Raw genomic sequence first — 21,870 nt, 5'->3', positions numbered from 1 at the left:
AAAGTTCAAAGTTAAATACCATGTAATTTTAATATTTTTTTTCAGGAACTGTTTACTTAAGCAAATCAGGAACAACAGTTTTGGTGTTAGATCATGCTGGCTCTACAGAACTAATCAGTGGAATATCATTACCAGCCTCTTTGAATGAACTTCAGGTTACAAACAGTGCATCATTGTCACTAGAAACAGCTCTGACAGTGGCTAAATTGTCCTCAGATGGAACCGGTACTGTTACCATTACAAACAATGCTAGGATGACTATATCAGCATTTGATGATCTGAACCATGGATGTCAGTGTAATTTTGTTGTTGATGAAGGGGCCACACTAGAAGTAACATCTGACTTTGATTTGACTGGTGAAAGTCCGATCTTAGATCTGAAGGGAACATTGACAGTGGCAGATTTCAGTATTTGGGATCATGGCTCTGTCACTATAGCTTCAACAGGAACATTGGATGCCACCTCCTTAGAATTACAAGAAAGTACTGAGATGGATATAAAAGCAGGAGCCACATACAGTGGTATTCAGTCACTAACTCTAGGATATGCTTCAAAACTCATCTTAAATGAAGACAGCATCAGCCTGTCATTAACAAAATTCCACATGAAAATTAAATCAGAAATTGAAATCACAACAACTTCTAAATCATTCAATTTAGTTACAACTGATTGTATAATAGAAGAAGATGCTGTGTTGTCAGTATCTCATGGAGGCTCAGCCACTGGATCAGGGGCAGGTAACTCTGAGAAAGGTGCTAGTTATGGTGGAGAAGGAGGAAATAATAAAGGAACAACATATGGCTCAACAACATCACCAGTAGATCCTGGTAGTGGTTGTACATCTGTTCATGGTGGTGGAGTCATTTCCATCCAAGCTACAACTCTTTCTATAGACGGAATAGTTAGAGCTGACGGAGAGAATGGGGAAAACACAGGAGGAGGAAGTGGTGGCAGCATCAAGATCACTGGAGACAGTCTGGAAGGTCATGGTACCATCTCTGTCAATGGGGGTACCAGTATAAATACAGGTGGTGGTGGTGGAGGTCGTATGGCTTTAGATGTCAAGGCCATGTCATCCTTTTATGGATTCTTGTCTTCTCTGGGTGGTGAAGGTGGGACTGACAGTGGAGCTGCAGGTTCTGTTTATTTGGTATCTGAACTATCGGGTGGTGCTTCAAAAACAGAACTAAAAGTAAACAATAATGGACTTTCTACTGATTCCCAAACAGTTATTTCTGGTGTCACAACAGTGTCAACAATAGATTTGAATGGAAAGGCCAAAGTAGTATTTGATTCCAGTGGTGGGTCAAACTTTGAGATAGCGTTGATAGAGGGAGATTATACAGGGTTGCTTACTGTACAGGAAAACCAATACTTTATCATAGCAACCAGTTATGGTACACAGTATGCATTTGTTCTGCCATGTAAAATCTTAATTGAAGAAAATGGATATGCCACACTTCCTGCACGGCTGCAGTTAGAAGATGAGACAGATGATGAGGAGATAAACTTAGATGTGAAGGGAAATGCCATAGCTGTCAGAAATCTTATTGTTGCTTCCTATGGTAAAGTGTCATTCAGTTCTACTGCTAGGAGTGGTCTTACTACTGCGCAACTTTCAGATGCTGGATCCTTCTCCATTTCAAACCTAGATGTCACTACAGATGGTCTCATGGAAGTTTCTATGGACTCTGAAAACCAGTACACAATAGAAGTTTTGGATGAGCTGAACGTCAAATATGGAGGTGAAATTAAAGGAAGAAATGTGTTTATCAAGGCACCAACTGTACAGGTGGCCTATGATGGACTGATTGGTGTTGATGGTGGTAGCGCTGATCCTGGTTCTGGTGTAGGACAGGATGGTTCTGGTGGAAGTCATGGTGGTTCCGGGGGAACATCAACCTCTGGATCAGGACCTTTAGCTGACTATGTTGGATCAGTATTCACTGCTGTCAATTTTGGTTCTGCTGGTGGGGACACATCTTCTGGTGGAACGGGAGGAAGTGGTGGAGGTATTGTAAAGTTCAAGGTTACTGAATTATTGACCTTGAGTGGAATGATAAGTTCCCATGGTAACAATGGTACAGGCAATGGTGGAGGAGGAAGTGGTGGATCAGTATACATAGAAACAGTGGATTTTACTGGATCTGGATCTATATCTGTAGTAGGTGGTAATGGAATCGATGGTGCTGGTGGCGGCGGTGGTGGACGTATGTACCTTGATATAACTGGAGATAACAACTTTACTGGAGACTATACTCTGAAGGGAGGTAATTCTAATTCATCAGAAGCAGGAGGTGCTGGAACAGCCTATCTCAATTACCTTATCAACAATTTGGCATATCGTAAATTATTGTCAGACAATGCAGGTATTGAAGGAAGTTCTATTGCTAATACAATTATTGACCTCCCAGGGGAAACAGAGGTCACTGTAAATGAACTAGAAGTTGGAGATTCTGCTACTGTTAGTATCCTGACAGAAAATCTACACTTTATTGCCAATGAGTTAACATGTGGATCAGATTCTTTCCTTGTGGTCAATGATAACACGATATTCAGTGCTGATGTATCATCAGAGTATAGTAAACTGACATGTAGTCTTCACCTACAACAGCTTGGTGAGACTAGACTTCCAAAGAAAGTAGAACTTCTAGGATCAGATAATCAACTCAAAGGTATGTACCTTGTTTATAATTGATATTCAGTTAATCTTAGTGATTTAAGTTTCAATATTGAAAGTGATAATTTTAGATTTCAATGTAAAACTTGATGATAACATTTGCAAAAGTAATAGTTATGTTTGTTTTTAATTTTGATTGTTTTTGATATTGCCAAATAATTCATGGATTGATTTATTGTTGTAATAATGTCTAGTGGCATATACTTCACACAAAAACATGACAAGGAAAAGTTTAACAACAAATTAGTAAGGTAGGTTTAATAAGTGGATTGACCAGAATAAAGGGTCAGACATTAAAGCTAACACAAGGAAAAGGAGATATCATAAGAATGACAGAAATGTTAAATCAACATGTAAAAAATCACATTATGGACTACTAGAAAATTGAAAAAAAATTAATGTCTCTTTTTGTGTACTCAACATTAACATGTCTAGCAATAGATTTTTAAACATTGTTCAAATGAAATGACCTTAAAATTTATTCTTTTTTAAAGGAACGCTAACAAACATTCAGAATTTGATCATTGCATCTGGGCAAACAGCTGTATTGTCAGCAGAAACCAGGACAGCTACATACAAAGAAGGTGTATTTGAGGCTCAGGAAGCAGGTGCTTACAAATTTGCCAATTTTACAATCAAAGACTATGCTACTGTGACATTTGAGACAACAGGGAAACCTTTACAACTGACTATCTTAGAATTACACTACGGCTCTACACTGAAGGGAGAGAAGATTATACTACAGAGTAACCAGATTACACTAAATCCTGGTTCTACTATAGATCTGTCTGGTGGAGGATATGCTGCTGAACAGGGCACTGGTAAAGGGGATAAGGTATGTTTCAAGATTACAGTCGTTTGTTATACCATAGACTTTTGTATTGGATAATATGCTGTTAAACAGGGAACTCATTTCACACATAATCATGGTTCTACTGTCACCAAAATACTCTTTTTTGTCCTATTTGTGGTATAAATGTCAACTCATTAAAAGAAAAGCTCAACAAAATAGTTCTTTGATACTTTCTTACATGTCTTTTGATCAACTTGAAATATTATATGTTTTATCTGGAAAAAAACTAATTTGATATCCATAATTGAACTTACTCCATTAATAGCTGAATAATTTTATCAGATGAAGATCCAAGAAATATCTTGCTTTATTTCAAAAGAAATTTAAACTTTATTTTTACCAAACAGATAAGTGGTGAAAACTTAGCAACAGGAGCAGGCCATGGTGCCCCAGGTGGTGCTCCATCATCAGACTATACAGGAGGTGATGCATATGATCAGACCCGGGACCCTACAGAGACAGGAAGTGGGGGAGGTAACTCTGTCAATGGAACAGGTGGTGCTGGAGGAGGATATCTACAGATTGACACATATTATGACATCACTAATGATGGTATGTTGGTTTAATTCAGATATGTATATATAGGTTTATGGTATTTTAACATGAAAATACTGAACCTAATAATTCATTTAGTTGCTATATTCATCTCATTTAGGATGGCTACATTAATGCCAGAACTGCAGAAGGCATGAATAGTTTTAAAAAACATGGTCAATCATATAGATATTGTTCAGCATTTGCCTATAACTATCACCTTAACACCTCACTACCAGCTGATGGAGTTTCTTTTGTAGAGTGCAAATAAAAATCTAGGATTTTTGACTTTCTTTATTGTATTCAGAGTTCAATCCATTGCATGATTAGGAGAGATTATCATCAATTCGACAACATCAAAATGGCAACAATTTTGACCACATGGCACAGAAATTACCAACTTTAGGTCATGGTATGGACTTATACAATGAGCAAGGCCTATACCACTTAGTCAGCTATAAAAGGCCTTGAAATACAAATGTAAAACAATTCAAACCAAAAAAATATCAACTACAATGATATTGTAATGTTCTTGAAACAATTGCTGGTTTGAAAATAGTTTTTTGTTTGCTTTAACTGAATTCTAACAGCAGAATCATGTTGTCTGTTAACCAAATTTTCTTTATAGACTGTAACAAAAGCTTTTAAAAATAATTGTTCTATCTTGCAATCTAAATTAAAAAACTGCATCAACTGGAGATCAGTAAATTTACCAAAGTGTTAGGTTTAATTTCAGAGGTTGTTGGTTTTAAAAAATCGTAAAATAAATTTGTCACTCACAAGAACATTTTTTAACAGATTAACATGTATATTAATGCTATTAATGCTGTTCTAGGTATCATCAAAGTTGATGGTTCTGATGCCACAGGAGAAGGAGCTGGTGGTGGCAGTGGTGGCACTATTGTTATAAGTAGTCGCAGCTTACTTGGTGAAGGCACTGTCTCTACCAATGGAGGACAAGGCTCTAGCCAGGGAGGAGGTGGAGCTGGAGGCAGGATAAAACTTACTCTAACAGAAAGGTATGTATAACCCTGGTTAGAAAGTGCATTTTCGTAGTATAAAATTTTGAATATGCGAAGCATTTCATTTTGAATATTAACATTTGTAAATGGTTGTCACCTTCCTATTCCTATAACTAGAGCTTATAACTCAATAATTAACAAAAAATGTATAGACTTTCATTGCAAAAAGTTGATGGGCAAGGATATATATCAAATCCATGATAGTGCCTCCCAAAAAACATTTTTTAATGTAAAACTTCTTAAATCTAGATAATTTATCAATACATTTAAGTATCATTGATGTTATAATGATTGCTGTACCCAAAATACGACCTTTTTATATAGGAAAAACAAATTCAAGCGTGAAATGTAAATGTCTCGTTCAAATCATGTATGAGTTTCTGATATCTGTTTATTTGTTTAGTCTTGACTTTGATGGAACAATAACTGCTTATGGAGGAGGCAATGATGACACTTTGAACACTGTAAAGGCTGGAGCAGGTACCATCTACATAAATGATGGCACAGGAATAAATGAGAAAGACAGACTGTGGGTTATTGGCAACACAGATGAATCTGGACAGGATGAAACACAAACATGGATATCTGGAGGAACCAATGATTTCTATTATCATATTATATCACTTAAAGGTACACAGGCCTAAAAGTTACTCTTTTCAGGAACATGAAACTGATACATATCTACAGCAATTCAAAATTGATTCTTGTAGATATTTTTCTACATCCAAATTGGAAAATCTTGAAATTTTAGTGATAATACTTCTCAAACATTATATAAAAAAACAAACTTGATTTAGCCATTACATTTTTTTCTTTTAGAATTTAACGAAAGGTAAATAGACATTCTTCATACTCATATGGGACTGAAATTTTAAAAATATTTGATTTAACAATAGAGAATAACAACATAGATGTCAGAAATATTTATTTGTGTTACAAGGATAAAGCAAAATTTTATTTTTTAATGGGTCTTATTATTTAGTGATTTCTTCATTTGTCTGTCTATATACTTCAGTAAAGCAAACCAAAATAGATTCAGAAGTACATATTATTTTTTTACAGGGTACTCTCACAGTGACATAGAGGGAGAAACAACAAAACTAACCCTGGATAAGATCGATGGTGACGATACTGGCACACTTCATGTTAAACATGAACAGATCCTCAAAGCTGAAGTAGTGGACGGTGTCCTGACTAACTTTATAACAAAGATCAATATTATCTTGGGAGAACATGCCACTCTTCATGTGCCAAACAATATGACAGTGAGTGGCTGTACTGTTGACCTAAGTGGCATGGTGACCTTCAACAACCTTGTTGTAGAGAGTGGAGGGGAGGTAATCTTGAACCCCACCTCAATGACAGCCAGTTACACAGACAGTGGTTATGACATCAGTGCTTCTGAAGCAGGAGTATACACACTAAACTATCTGGCATTAAAGGCTGGATCAACATTCAGTCCATCTGTTGGATTACAGCTTGTTGCAGTAACTGTTGAGATTAAAAGGAACATTGTATTTTATGCTGATTTTGCTGATTTGAAAGTTGGTACGTTGACAATGGAGAGGGGAGCTGAGATCAATGTTGGAGGAGTAGGATTAAGTGATGCTGCAGTTCCAGCAACAGCTCATGGGACAGGTCTCAATGGTGGAGCTTATGCCAGTGAAGGTGGAGTGGGAGAAAATATTACAATAGACCAAGCAGCTACACCTTATGGTTCTATCTACCAAACACTCCTGCCAGGATCCAATGGTGGGAATGGGGGTAAAGGTGCTGGCTATATCTCCATTCAAGCTGATGTATTTACCCTGAACGGTAACCTCCGTGCCAATGGTGGTAGTTCTGACACAGGAGGAGGAGGAAGTGGTGGAAGTATCTATGTCAACACTCTCTCCTTGTTTAGAGGTTTTGGACTGATAGAAAGTAATGGAGGAGATACAACTAACTCTGCTGCAGGTGGTGGAAGTGGTGGTAGAATTGCAGTTTATACAGAAAATGATGAATTCTCTAGTGAAGGTACCTACCGGGCAAAGGGAGGTGAATCTCCAGCAACAAATGGACGAGGAGGACCTGGGTCAATCTACACTGGCGTTGGCAGTGGTAAAAATCTTGTAGAAACATTGACAGTAGATAATGAGAATGAACAGCTAAACTTTTACTTAACTTTGAGTGAGTCTATTCATGATATTACATTTGATTACTTGAATGCCAAATCTTATGCCAAGCTTCAGATGATTGAAGATGAAATTCAGAGAACACTTGATGTAAAAAGCGTGTTTGGAGATGGGACTGGATTGATCAGAATACGTGCAAATCAGATTGGTACCCTTGACAAATCTTCGGCAGATTCTCTCATTTCTAAACTACAGGTTAATCTTGAACTTTACAATGGTGGTGAGTTTATTTTATCTGAGACAACAACTATCCTAGGTAAAGCAACAACAGCTTTAGATTTAGATGGTGTCATGACAGGAGTTGTTAATTTGATCCTTGGACCTGAAAGGCATATGAGAATGGGATCCAATGCTAAAATTGTGGCATCTTCTGGTTCTACATCTACTGCAAGAGTCTCATTTGGATATCTACAACTTGATCCCGGTAGTACTTTAGACTTTGATGAAAATACTGGAGCTGAAATGTTAGTTGGAACCTTAAGTGTTAAATACAAGTCCAAGATAACAGCAGATTATTTTGATATTTCCTGTACTACTTTGAACATAGAATTGGAAGGTGCTATGTCAGCTGCAAGTCCTAGTCGTCCTGATTCTGAATCTATAGATACAGACCTTGGTAAAGCTGTAGGGTATGGTGGAGCAGGCCATGCGGGAATAGGTGGAGGCAATTCTACATCTTCAGGTGATTCCTACGGATCTATTTATAGACCAGACAATCCTGGCAGTCGTCCACGAGACAATGGAGGTAGAGGAGGAGGTAAGATCCATCTCCAAGCTGGTTACCTGGTGTACAATGATGGTGAGATCTCTGTCAATGGTAGTGATTCTGACTCTGGTGGAGGTAGTGGTGGTAGTATCTGGATACAGACATATTCGTATGATGGGTACGGTACATATTCTGCCTGTGGAGGCAGTAGTACTGGTCAGTACGGTGCAGGATCAGCTGGAAGGATTGCAATTATATCAACAACGCAGATGATGTTTGAAGGGATTTATCTAGCATTTGGTGGTGATGCCGATTCTCCTTTGAATACAGGAGCTGCTGGATCAGTATATCTAGAGGACAAAAGAAAAGGTGTTGCCTATAGAAGGCTTCAACTTGACAATGCTGGGAGGTCTATTGAGAAATATTCCACTATTGAAGAAGATTCCCAAACTGACTTTTATTTTGAAGAACTACAACTTATGAATCAGGCTAGTTTACACATAAGGGACACAGGAACAGCAATATTTACAGATGTTAGACAACTAATTGGTGACCGCAGTGGACTCTTACATATTCATGCAAATCAACGCTATGTTGCTGAATATGAAGAAGGGGTGAGACAAGCTTTCACATCAGGAATCAATATGATTATTGATGAGGAAGGGGAGATAATTCTTCCAACTAATACCTATGTATATGGCACTGGTGTCACCTTCTCTAGTTACCCAGAGCACCGATCAGTACAAATATTTGGACGAATTACTGGTGTTTCTAATTTCATCTGTGGTTTTGAGACAGTTGTGTACATTGGAGAGAAAGGTCATACTGCAATGTTAGGAGATGGTACATACACTGATAAAGGTAAAACTTATCTTAAAAAGGATGATGATGGTAAAACAACTTTTGGATCTGTTGACCTTAGAGCTTTGTCTGGTATCAAGTATGCTCCTGATGTACCTATGCTCAGTAGTGTCGGACGTATTGATTGTCGATATAACTCGTTCATTTCTGCTGAAAGTATATTCATCAATACAAGTACATTGAATGTAGAAGCAGGATCAGAGATTACTGTGTCAGCAACAGACAGGCCTCTTGATACCCTGGATGAAATGACAGGAAGAGGAATGGACTTTGTTGTAAACGTGTCAGATGTAGCCACGGGTGGAGGTCATGGTAGTGCAGGAGGAGGAATATATGACCAGACGGATAAAACGGTTATCCTAGAAGGAGGAGAGTATCATGGAGGTCTCTATACACCATTATCTAGAGGAAGTGCTGGAGGTGATGGTCTAGAAGGAGAAGGAGGAAAAGGTGGAGGTGTAATAGAACTAAATGTAGGCACAGAACTGTATATAGATGGTGAAATTAAGGCAGATGGTTCCAATGGAGAATCTATGACTGGTGGTGGAAGTGGTGGGAGTATTTATATAAAATCCAATGATCTGGAAGGACATGGGAAAATCAGTGTTGGTGGTGGTGATGGCGGCTGTGGTGGCTCAGGTGGTAGAATTTCTCTAAACCTGGATACAGAAATCAACTTCAATGGAAAATACAATCCTCTGGGAGGTTCTGGTCAGCAAGGTTATATGTCAGATGGAGGGCCTGGTGGGGTCTACATCAAAGATGTCAGAAATAGTCGTACTTATGAACAACTTCATCTGGACAACAACAAGCGCACATGGGACCATTATTTTATTTTGGATGAGCCAGGGAAAACTAACTACTTCTTCAATGATATCTACATGTTCAATAATGTGTCTCTCCAACTAAAAGATGGTGACAGTGTTTCTAGGGAACTTGATGTTGATAAATTTTATGGTGACAAAACAAGTCGTTTCCATTTGAAAGGGAATCATATTGCTTACTTAGAATATGTCCAGTCCTTAACAAAAACACCAATTAATTTGTGGGTTGATGAAGGAGGAACCGCTTATCTATCCAGACTAGTCTACATGCTTGGAATAGGAGAAATAGCTTTCAGGTGGAATGGTGAAATTATTGGTACCCGTCATCTGAGAATTGTTCCTGGTAGGATGATTAGCATTGGACAGATGGCAAGAACAAGTTTTGTAGAGAATGGTGTAAAGACTGAAGGTGTAGCTGGTTGGTTTAGATTTGCCTCATTAGAGGAAGGTGCTGAGGCTGTTATGGTTTTACCACCTCCCATGGGACTTAAACTGACAGTTGGAACTATTGTATGTATATTATCAAGTACATAATTTAAAAGAACATATTTCAATAGTGGCCTTATGTAGTATAATTTTTAAATTTAACTACAATTTTTACTACTGAATTCAGAAAATATTGTGAGGTTTTACGCGACTAGGTGACTGATAAGAATTTGAGTTTTCTGCTTTTTCCGGAAATAGCAAAAATTCATCAAAAATCACAATAATTTTTGATTCAAGATTTACATTTATGTTCATTTTAAAGTTGAACTTATACATGTACAATTCTCATCCTTTTGGACAACATATATGAATATTAATAACTAACTTGATTTTTGCATTTTGGTATTGATGTACATGGAAATAATTAATGTTGCTGTCTTATAACAGGATATAAAATATGGTGCAGAATTCCGAGCTGATACATTTGATATAGAAGCCACCAACTTTTATGTAGAACCATTGGCTAGATTCTTATGTACAGGCACTGCTTCTACAACAACTGGTTCCCCAGTTCAACAGTATTCTGGTGCAGGACATGGTTCACAAGGAGGAGGTCATAGTGGTTAGTATAATATTTCATTTGTCAACTCTGTTGAACTTCATCAGGTTGCAATTTGTTTTATAGGTCAAAAGATTGAATATGTTTTACTCAATTATCAATTCTACATAATAGAGTCAATTGAAACATATTTTTTCTGTAAATTTTAGTGGTATATATGAAGCATAAACTACACAAATTATAAACAAACCTGACTTTATCTTGTGGTATTACTTTTTTTTTTAAATAAGTTTATCAGTAAGTATGATAAGTTGAATATTGGGCAAAAGCACTAACAGGTAGACGCATCAATCTATATTTTTATGGTTTTGACCAAATTAGAAATCAAATTTCTATCCTCATTGTAGTGTCTCAAAATTCTTTTTCCAAACAGTTATATTGAAAGAAATAGCAACACTTATATACTTTTGTTGTTTTGGGATATTTATTTAAAGATACTTGTATACAATTTTAGTTGAAATACCAACAACAACAACCACAACCACTGAAGAACCAACAACAATTGAACCTGAGATGACAACCATGGAGGAAATGTCAACTACAACTAAAGTTACAACAGTCTGTAACTCCGTAACAACATGTGATAATACAACTGGCTGTGAAAATTCTACAGAGTGTCAACAGCCAGTTGTCTGCACTTACAACTATCAGTGTGAAAATACAACTGTGTGTGAAAATGGAACAGAGTGTGAAAACATAACACAATGTATGAATACAACACAGTGTGATGATATAACCTACGACTGTATGAATTCTACCTGTTGTCAGACTGAAACCATTTGTGATGAAGTTGAATTGAATGATACAGTAGCTAAGACAACAGTGGGATTGACATATCCAGCCAATTTCACCACAAGGACTACACCCATACCAACCACTACAACTATTATAACAACAACGCCAGAACCTGGTAAGACAATTTAGTCAATTTTTATTCATATTCAAAAGGCTTCACTGATCTATTCAATTTTAAAATTATGTAGAATCAGAAACTAGTGCATAAACCTATAAATAAAGTATTAAAGTGAATATACAAGACCATAAATATACAGAAAACATTTTTAAAATTTATTAAAAATATTATGTTTCTCCCATTTACGCATAAGATCGTGATAAGATGTTTTATTGCCTCCATATTGAAAAAAAAATATTCAGCAAAATATATAACCAAAGAAAGGCTTAGGGTTAAATGTTATTGAGATATTTCAACTTATCACAACAAGTTCTTAAATGGGATCCCAACAAATCGCTTTAGAATCTTCAAACATTAACATGTGACCTGAACTATCACAAAACAATCTTACTTGACCTTAGGACAAGATGTGCATCAATTCACCAGAAATATATAAAGATTCACAAGCTATGACTAAAAAACTTAAAAACTTAAAGAGAAAAAGATAACAATTTGTCTGTACATGTAGTATATTTCTTTTTGATATGTGTTTGATTTTTTTTTTTAACATAGTCAGTATAGTAAATTAAAGAATTGCTTTTCTACAGTATTTGATGTCACCATATCTGGAGGATCAGGCTATGGTTCTTTGTATGAGCCAACTGAAACAGGAAGCCAGGGTGGAGCTGGTAGCAGTAATATAGAAGGTGGGAAAGGTGGTGGTAGAGCTAAGATAACAGTAGGAACCCTGATGGTCCTGGATGGATCTATAGAGGCTGATGGAGATGATGGTAGTAACCTTAGTGGAGGTGGCAGTGGTGGATCTGTCTGGATAATTACAAGTCAGTTTGTTACATTAGTATATTAAACCATTAGCCTTTTTTTTTTATCAAACTCAAAGGTGGATTTTCGTTAATTTAAGTTTTGATTAATCTTTTTTTTAATAGAAAAACAAATGATATGGGGAATCCATCCATGACACATGCACAGCAAAGGAACAGCACTTTTATTGCTGTTCTTCAGCTCAAAGTCATAGTGAGTCCTTCAACATAAAGCAAAAATCTCACCGCAATGCAAGTTCAAGACCGCCCTTAGCACCTAGCACAGATTTGAACTTAAATCTTTGCAAAATTATTAGGAGACTAGTATTTACATTTAAGAATAGTTCAATTTTGAATATTACTTGAAATTTCCTATTGTTAGAAGTATTTACTAAATATTGTTATTCATTATCAGGTGAACTAAGAGGTCATGGTCTGGTATCTGCTAATGGAGGTCAAGGTCATTCAACAAGTGGAGGTGGATCTGGAGGACGTATTGCAGTCCACACATCCACATACAATGAGTATGGTGGAGAACTTCTAGCCTATGGAGAAACAGGAACATACTATGGAGATCGTGGAGGTCCAGGCACTGTCTTTGTTGAGGATGAGATTGCAGAGTTTGTATATGAAAGCAAGCTGTATCTGGATGGAAGAATGTTGGCTGTCCCTAAACCAGTTGTTGTCAACCACAAAAATCCCAGACACTCAACAGACAATCAGACTTTGGATAATAATGCTGATCTTAACTTTGATCATCTCATGTTGAACAACATGGTAAGTAATGGACAACATTTATAATGAATAAAATGAATAAAAAGTCAGATCAAGTTTATTATAACAACAAAATAACAACTCCAGTTATTCAGTGTAGACATCTGGTGGTACTTAGTTATCTTTTAAGAAGGACAGAACAGTTAACTATACTATGATCTGATATAAGGGATATATATTTTTTCAACCGGTCATGTAAATTATCTTTTGGGGGTAAGAATTTACCAGCTGTCACACTTTTTTTCAAATTTATTTTTCATACCAAAATTATGTCTTGCCATTAATTTTGCATTTCATTTTATTAATTGAGCTTACTTTATTCTGACAAACTACAGACAAGTATTTAAAGACAAAACATCATTATTGGACTCTGTATGTCCTTCTACAAATGGACAGTGGCAAAACAATACAACATAGGAACAAACTAAAAGATTAGTATTATATGGTTTTCTCATCACCTAGGTACTAAACACATTACACAATACACAAAAAGACAAAACACAAATTACTGATGTGAGTGGACTAACAAATAATAAAAGCCATTGATAGCCCCATTTCAACTTATACATAAAATGTGTTCTCACAGCCTTAACATGTTTTAAAATAACAGAAATAAAAACTATCATTTATCATCTTTAAGGCCATGTTAGAAATAGCTGATGGAGGTATTGATATCGATGTTATTAACATTGGACTAGTATTGGGAGATATGTCAGGATTCATACACATCCAGGATGGTCAACAGTTCTATATAGAATTTGATGCCTACAGTGTATTTAGATCATCTCCACCTAGTAACTTTATTGTGGACAATGGAGGACAGATGTGGACATCATCTGACCTCAGGTTGATTGGTATAGGTGATGTTACTCTTGACCTAGATGGACACTTGGCAGGAGCTATGAACTTGACCTTGGAGGAAGGCAGAGTTGTAACTATAGCAAAAACTGCAACCAATAGTAGATGGATAGGAGGAGAATATGTTACACTAGAAGGGGGTAATTGATAACTGAAATTTTCACCCACTCTTTTTTCTTATTTTCCTTTTTGCAGAATTGGCTTTATATAAAAATGTGGAGATATGATATGATTGCCAATGAGACAGATATCCACTATAGTTAAAATGAAGTGGATGTTAGCAACTATAGACAATTATGCAGCCTTTAACAATGAGTAAAGCCCATACTGTATAGTTGGATATAAAAGACCAAGACTTTAAAAATGTGAACTTATTCAGACAAGAAAACAAATTTATAAGACCAGTTTTACTTATGTGTTTATGCATTGTATATGAAATAAACTTTTTTGTTTAATAAAAGTAAAATGTATTCAAACACCAAAAATAAAACTGCTGTTAATATAACCCTGTATACAGTATTGAAAACTGTTGAATGTGTTTACTTTAATTTGCTATATTGTAAATAAAAAAATATTTTTATTTTTTGACTAATAATAATATGAGACCTGTGATCTTCAAACAATAAGCCTCCTAAGAAAATTTTATGTTTTAGGCACCATTGCTTTTGGAATGTTATCTCTACAAGCTGAAGCAGAAATTATTCACGATGGTGTTTTGAACCTTGAGGTGTCTGATATAATGATGAGGTATGCCTCCCACATTAATGCTGACAATATAACTATTGAGGTTGGTACCCTACATATGGAAGGTGAGGCTAAGATCAACACAACTGGGAGGAGTGTGGTATGGGAAGGGCCGGGAGAGGGTTGGATTGATAATGAAGGAGTTGGTGTTGGTGGAAGTCATGGTGGATTTGGGGGAGGAAATGTGGCTTCCAATTATTCTAATAGTAAGTAATTTTTATACAGTTACATTATGTAAAAAAGATGACTGAGGTCTTTTAAAAATTACTATTATTATTTTGATACATACTTAAGAAGGAAATGCTAAAATCTAAATAGATATAAGAAGATGTGGTATGAGTGCCAATAAGACAACTCGCCATCCAAGTCATAATTTGTAAAAGTAAACCATTATAGGTCAAAGTACAGACTTCAACACGGAGCCTTGGCTCACACCGACCAGCAAGGTATAAAGGGTTCTAAAAAATTAAAAGTGTAAAACCATTTAAACAGGAAAACCAACGGTCTAATCTATATAAAAGCGAGAAACAATTATGAACCACATCAACAAATGACAACCACTGAACATCAGTCAGTATTTTAACAAACAAATATTCTATGATGTATACTAGATCATTTGAGCACAACATTCAAATAAATTTTATGAATTAATGTTATAATTTTTAGCTGAATGTTATGGATCATACAAGAAGCCACTACACCCTGGCAGTAAAGGAGGTGGAGCCAATGGAGCACAAGGAGGAGGAGTTATTAATATGAATGTGGCAAGATCACTTCATTTAGATGGATTACTGATGAGTCTGGGTGGCAATGCCACCGGAAGCAACAGTGGAGGTGGTAGTGGTGGTAGTATCCATGTAAAGGCGGTTAATTTCTCAGGACATGGTCAGGTGACTACTGAGGGTGGAACAGGATATTATTGGGGATATGGAGGAAGCGGTGGCAGAATTGGGGTTCACATTTCTTATTTCAGAGAGTACACTGGTGATTACATAACCTTTGGTGGTTACAGTGGCTCACAAAGGTCAGATGATGATAGCAATGGTGCAGGCGGTACATCCTACTTTACAGACTCCAACACTGGACTGACATCAAAAGAATTTGTTAACACATCTGAAGGTATTGTCTATAAGGATGGATTTGTCAAGCTATATATTGATAATGACAATCGAAATCTCATCTCACCAGCAGTTATAACAACAGATGATGGCAACAATGAATTTGAATTCGACGAACTTGAGGCCAATAACCATGCTGTGTTACAGATGTATGGATCCACATCAGAACTAATAGTCCACAAATTTGATGGTGACAGAACAGGACTTATGCATATATTGTCAGGACAGGTCATTCATGTGGAGTATGTAGAATCAACTACAAGTTTTACTGTTGCACCAGTCAGCTACAAGATAGAAAGTGGCACAGAAGTGGTGTTACCATCCACTGTTATCATGTTAGGAACAAGATCAGAGATGGGTGGTTTACTCACCAATGTTCAGAACTTAACCATAGCTGAAGGAGCTGATGTTGAGTTCTATTCTACATCTCAGACTGCCTTGAGAGAAAATGGCTCATATGTTCACATGACTAAAAAAGGGAATATCAGTTTAACAATTTTCACTATTCAGCGAGGATCTGTAGCAAGATTTACTGTTTCTGAACATGAACTCACTCTCCAAGTTATTGAACTGAACATCAAATTTGAAGGCAGAATGTTCATGACTGATGGCACTATCTACTCTGATAATGGCAATATTGAAAGTAAAGCTGTGCTAAGTGTAGACTACATGGGATATGGAGCACAGTCAGGTCCTGGTCATGCCATCTCACATTATGGAGCAGCTCATGGTGGCCATGGTGGAGCTACATATCCTGATACCGGTGGCTATCCCTATGATTCATTGTACAAACCTCTGCATCCAGGCAGTGGTGGTGGCAGTGGAAATAATGGTGGCACAGGTGGTCGTGGAGGTGGATACTTAATTTGGTTTGTTGGTGAAGTATTGTGGGTAGACGGAGAGATAACATTACAGGGAGAGAATGGCCAGGGTACCAGTGCAGGTGGAGGTAGTGGAGGCGGTCTGATACTAGATGTCATGAACTTTACTGGATATGGACATATTGACCTGAGTGGAGGAAACGGATCAGACTCAGGAGCTGGAGGTGGTGGTTCTGGTGGCCGCATGTCTATATTCATCCATTTTTTCAGAAGATATGCTGGACTACTGAACACAAGAGGTGGAATTGGATCTGGAGGAATGCCATCTGGAGCTGCGGGTACCGTGTACATTGAAGAAACAGACAGGGGACCAGATTATGAAGATTTCAAATATGACAAAGTGAGAAATGAAACTGTACGAGTTGGTAACCACCGTAGGATTGAGATTGATAATAATGACATTGATGAACATCTGTATGTAGACCATGGAGAACCATGGCTTTACTCATCTCTAAATGAAGGAGACACTGAGAGTTATACATTTGATGAAATGGATCTTAGAGGTCACGCCAACTTAATCATTGATTACCCTGGGGCTCAAGATCCAGTGGAAGTCATTGTACATGAAATGCAGGGAGACCTAACAGGATTGATACATATCAGAGAAGGTCAGACTTTATATGTGGAAGTTGTGGAATCAATATCAAATGAAACATATGCACCTGTCAGCTTTAAGATTGATGCTGATTCAGAAGTTCTATTCCCAGAAATGGTCAATCTTGTAGGCAGAAGAAACTGGTTTGCTGGCCTTATAACAGGAATACAAGAATTGTTCATCAGAAGAGGATCTGATGTGAGATTTTTCTCCACAGGTCATACTGCTTTACTTGAGAATGGTACCAGGGTGCAGGAAACTGAAAAAGGTAACTTTGAATGGTCCATACTAGAGGTAGGAAGGAAATCAAAGGCAAACTTCCAACAGATTGAAAATCCAATGACAATCGTATGTGCTGAATTTCTAGTTAAATATGAAGGTCTTCTCCTGATGAATCTTGCATTAATTAAATCCAGTTATGCTCATGTTGAAGCTGAAGGAGAATTTAACCTAAATTCTGTAGGAAATCCTGCAGAGACTGGTTATGGAAAAGGCTGGACGGAAGGTTCAGTTGGTTGGGGAGCTGGCCATGGAGGCTGGGGTGGAGGACCAGAACCAAATTTTGGTGGTCTACCATATAATTCTGTCTTCAAACCAGGTAATGGGACCGCCTATCCAACCATGGAGTATGCTGGTAGTGGTGGTGGCAATGGAGGAGGAACTGGTGGGGCCGGTGGTGGATTCCTAGTCTGGGAAATTGGTTCCATATTAGAAATGAATGGAATTTTGTCATTAGATGGAGCAGATGGAAATGGAGCTAATTCAGGAGGTGGAAGTGGAGGCAGTTTGTTAATAGAGGCTCTAAATATGACCGGACATGGTGAAATCTTGGTTGCTGGTGGTAATGGTGTTGGTAGTGGTGGTGGTGGAGCAGGAGGAAGGATTGGTGTACACTGTGAATGGAGGTACTCCTATGGTGGAGAATATCACAATTATGGTGGAGATGGTGGAGGATCATACTCCTCGTCACGAGCTGGAGCCGCAGGAACTACATTTGTACAAGAAAATACAAGACCAATAGAATATCGAGCTAAGAAATATGACCCTGTGCATAACATGACCTTCTTTGATGTAGACTTTAAGTATGTACACACTGACAATTTACTGAAGTACAGTCCTGCTCCAACACTAATCAATGAAAACAAAACTGTCAACTATATCTTCAATGAATCAGAAATAACTGGAAGCTCACGTCTCAAATTTTATCATCCAGATAATGCTACAAGAGTGGATGTGGATATTCATTTATTTATAGGCGACAAAACTGGTATTTTGATCATTCAAAGTGCACAACATGTGAAAGTAGAAGTGACTGAAGCTATTCTTAACAAGACTGAAGCTCCATGTGGTTTTGAATTACATGATGGAGGAGAAATAATAATGCCTGCTGAGACTCATTTACATGGAGCAAATAGTACCTTTGCTGGGCTTATAACTGGAGTTGCTGAGCTATATGTAGAGAATGCAACTGACATTGAATTTCACTCAACAGCATATACGGCCTTGATTGAAAATGGTACATACTACAATGTTAAAGAACCAGGGAACTTTGCTTGGGACAATTTCATTGTAAAGAAAGGTGGAACTGTAGGGTTTTTGAAAATAACAGATGTGATGCATATGTGGAACAGTGAAACAAGAGTCAAGTATTTTGGAAATCTGTACATGAATGATGCTGCCATTGACTCTTCTTATGCCTGGATTGAAAGTGAAGGAATATTCCATCTGAATGGACATGGTCATGAACCTGAAGAGGGTTATGGAGCTGGTGTAACCATCAGTGGTAAAGGCTATGGGGCCAGTCATGGTGGTTATGGGGGAGGTGCTAATTCTTCATCCTCAGCAGAACCTTATGGATCAGTGTATGACCCAGACCTGTTTGGTAGTGGAGGAGGAAATGGCAATGGAGTTGGTGGTTATGGTGGGGGTATATTGCTTTGGAACATTAGCCAGAGATTGGAACTTAATGGTTTACTGGCTTTACAAGGTACAGATGGTGTCTCAGGTAACAGTGGTGGTGGCAGTGGTGGCAGTGTCAACATGTTTACTACAAACTTCACTGGACATGGTGAGATTAACGTCAGGGGAGGCAACGGTGCCGGAACAACTGGAGGAGGGGGCTCGGGAGGAAGGATTGGTGTCCATTGTAGATACAGATATAGCTACGGAGGGAAATTCACTAACCGTGGTGGCGATGGTGGAAGCAGCAATATTCTACCTCATGGGGGTGCAGCTGGAACATCTTATGTGGAAAATAATTTCAGACCATTAGAATACAGAATATTAAAACATCTTAAAGGAACTAATACCAGCTACTTCCAAGTTGACCATCGTTATGTTCATATTGATAATGTTGGAAACTTAGTTCCTGTTCCTACTATGATTATGGTTAATGAGACAACTGACTATGAATTTGATGAATTTGAAGTAACAGGATATTCAAGAGTGATTTTTTATCATCCAGATAAACCTGTGAAAGTTATTATTCATGTGGTGAAAGGTGACAGAACTGGTCAGATACACATGAGATCTGATCAGACAGTGTATATTGAGTATATAGAATCCCTCAGCAATGTAACAGAAGCCCCTGCTAGTTATATCATTGATTATGGTAGTGAGGTTATTTTCCCAACAGAAGTTCACATGCAGGGAACAAACACCACTATTGAAGGAGTAATGACCGGTGTCCATCATATTTATGTGGAAGATGAAGCTGTGGTCAGTGTAACAGCTACCTCACAGACAGCTTTACTTGATAATGGCACATATGCCTTCATCTCATCAGAAGGAAACTTCTCTCTTCCAACGATCAACATCAAACAATTTGGAACTCTGGAATTCAGAAAGATAACAAATGATATGACAGTCACAGCTTCCTTTTTGGAAATCAAATATCAAGGTACAATGTTGATGAATCATGGTTATATTGATGCTGGAGAGGTAGACTTGGAACCAGAAGGGGAGATAAATCTAGATGGCAGGGGATATGAAGCAATGAAAGGTGTAGGTGTAGGGAGTGGCACTGCAGGAGGTAGTTATGGCGGTGTAGGAGGTGGAGCTGATGATTCTTACCCCCATGGGTCTCTGTTTTCACCAACAGATCTTGGCAGTGGAGGTGCTGGTGGCAGCAGTGCTGGTTCTGGAGGAGGATATCTTCATATGAAGGTTGGAAGAAACATCCATGTGGATGGTGTCATTAGTGCCAATGGGTCAGAAGCCACCAGTGGCAGTACTGGTGGTGGTAGTGGTGGCAGTTTATTTGTAGAGGCCTACAATATTTCTGGCCATGGTATAATTGCTGTACATGGAGGTGATGGAAGTGGCACAGGAGGAGGAGGAAGTGGAGGAAGAGTGGCTCTACATGTTGGTTCTTTTAATTTGTATGGTGGGGAGTATCTATCACGAGGAGGCAAAGGATCTAGTGATGGTGGACCTGGGACTGTCTTCAAGTATGAATCACAGAGGGGTCCTACATATAGGGAATTGAAATATAATCCACGACTTAATAAGACAATGATTGAACCAGAGCATTCAAAACTATTAGTGGATAATGGTGACTTAACAACAGACAATCCAGCCATGGTAATGGAAAACAATAGTGTTTATTATGAATTTAATGAGGTACAGGTGGAGGGATACTCATATGTGCACTTCTACCATCCTAAAGGAACAAAAAATCTTACTGTGATTATCCATGAACTGACTGGTAATAAGAAAGGTCTTGTGCGTGTCCAGAATCGACAACAAGTAATTGTTAACTATGTAGAATCTACACATACATTGCTTGATGCTCCATGTGGTTTCCACGTAGATATTGGAGGAGAACTAGTAATGCCAACTGACTTCATATTGACAACTGAAAGATTTATTCTTAGTGGAAGAATGGTTGGAGTAGAAAATCTTTTCATAGAACGTTATGCAGAACTAACAATATCTGAACAAGCTCACACAAGCCAAATCAAATCTTTGGTCATGTGGTATACAGAAATGCCTGAAACTATTTATGCTCCAGGGTTAATTGCTGTTGGAACTTTGAATGTGAAAAATCTAGGCAAAATAACAGTGACCATTGATCCTTTGATTCCAACATTCCAAATAGGTAATCTAACTGTGAAGAATGGAGGTACTATAGAAACTGACACTTTGAAGGTCACCTTAAATGCTACCATGATAACAGTAGAAAAAGGTGGATCTGTTACTGGCGATGGTCATGGCTATGGATTTGAGGAGGGTGATGGAGCAGGTACCAGATCTTCCTATGATTCATCTGGAGCTGGACATGGCAGTGCAGGTAAACAATACATTATTATAAAAGGAGTCAAGGGACTTTTGAGGGAGGTTTATATTTTGATAGAATTTTGGATTTAAATGAATATATCTTCAAGAAGAACACATAAAAAAATGAAAACTTGGTATTTCTTGAGTAAAGATAAAAAAGCATGCAAATAATTTTAAACTTTTAAAATACTTTTGTATGCATCGTTTGT

General features: G+C 37.6%; 1 protein-coding gene across 1 annotated transcript in view; it reads left to right on the top strand.

Annotated features, from left to right (window-relative positions):
- Positions 1–21,870, top strand: part of LOC139515742 (uncharacterized) — a 79,614-nt gene that overhangs the window by 8,046 nt on the left and 49,698 nt on the right. Inside the window, exons 5-17 of the mRNA XM_071305423.1 lie at positions 46–2,676; positions 3,176–3,516; positions 3,882–4,086; positions 4,904–5,087; positions 5,494–5,720; positions 6,153–10,165; positions 10,529–10,703; positions 11,155–11,610; positions 12,201–12,434; positions 12,829–13,190; positions 13,828–14,185; positions 14,699–14,995; positions 15,456–21,674. Coding sequence (XP_071161524.1) covers positions 46–2,676; positions 3,176–3,516; positions 3,882–4,086; positions 4,904–5,087; positions 5,494–5,720; positions 6,153–10,165; positions 10,529–10,703; positions 11,155–11,610; positions 12,201–12,434; positions 12,829–13,190; positions 13,828–14,185; positions 14,699–14,995; positions 15,456–21,674 — 15,702 coding nt within the window. The remainder of the gene's footprint in view (positions 1–45; positions 2,677–3,175; positions 3,517–3,881; positions 4,087–4,903; positions 5,088–5,493; positions 5,721–6,152; positions 10,166–10,528; positions 10,704–11,154; positions 11,611–12,200; positions 12,435–12,828; positions 13,191–13,827; positions 14,186–14,698; positions 14,996–15,455; positions 21,675–21,870) is intronic.

The sequence above is a fragment of the Mytilus edulis genome, chromosome 1 (genome assembly GCF_963676685.1).
Source record: "Mytilus edulis chromosome 1, xbMytEdul2.2, whole genome shotgun sequence".
NCBI lineage: Eukaryota > Metazoa > Mollusca > Bivalvia > Mytilida > Mytilidae > Mytilus > Mytilus edulis.
The sequence above is the reverse complement of the archived record's forward strand: the minus strand, read 5'-3'. Positions and strand labels throughout refer to the sequence as shown.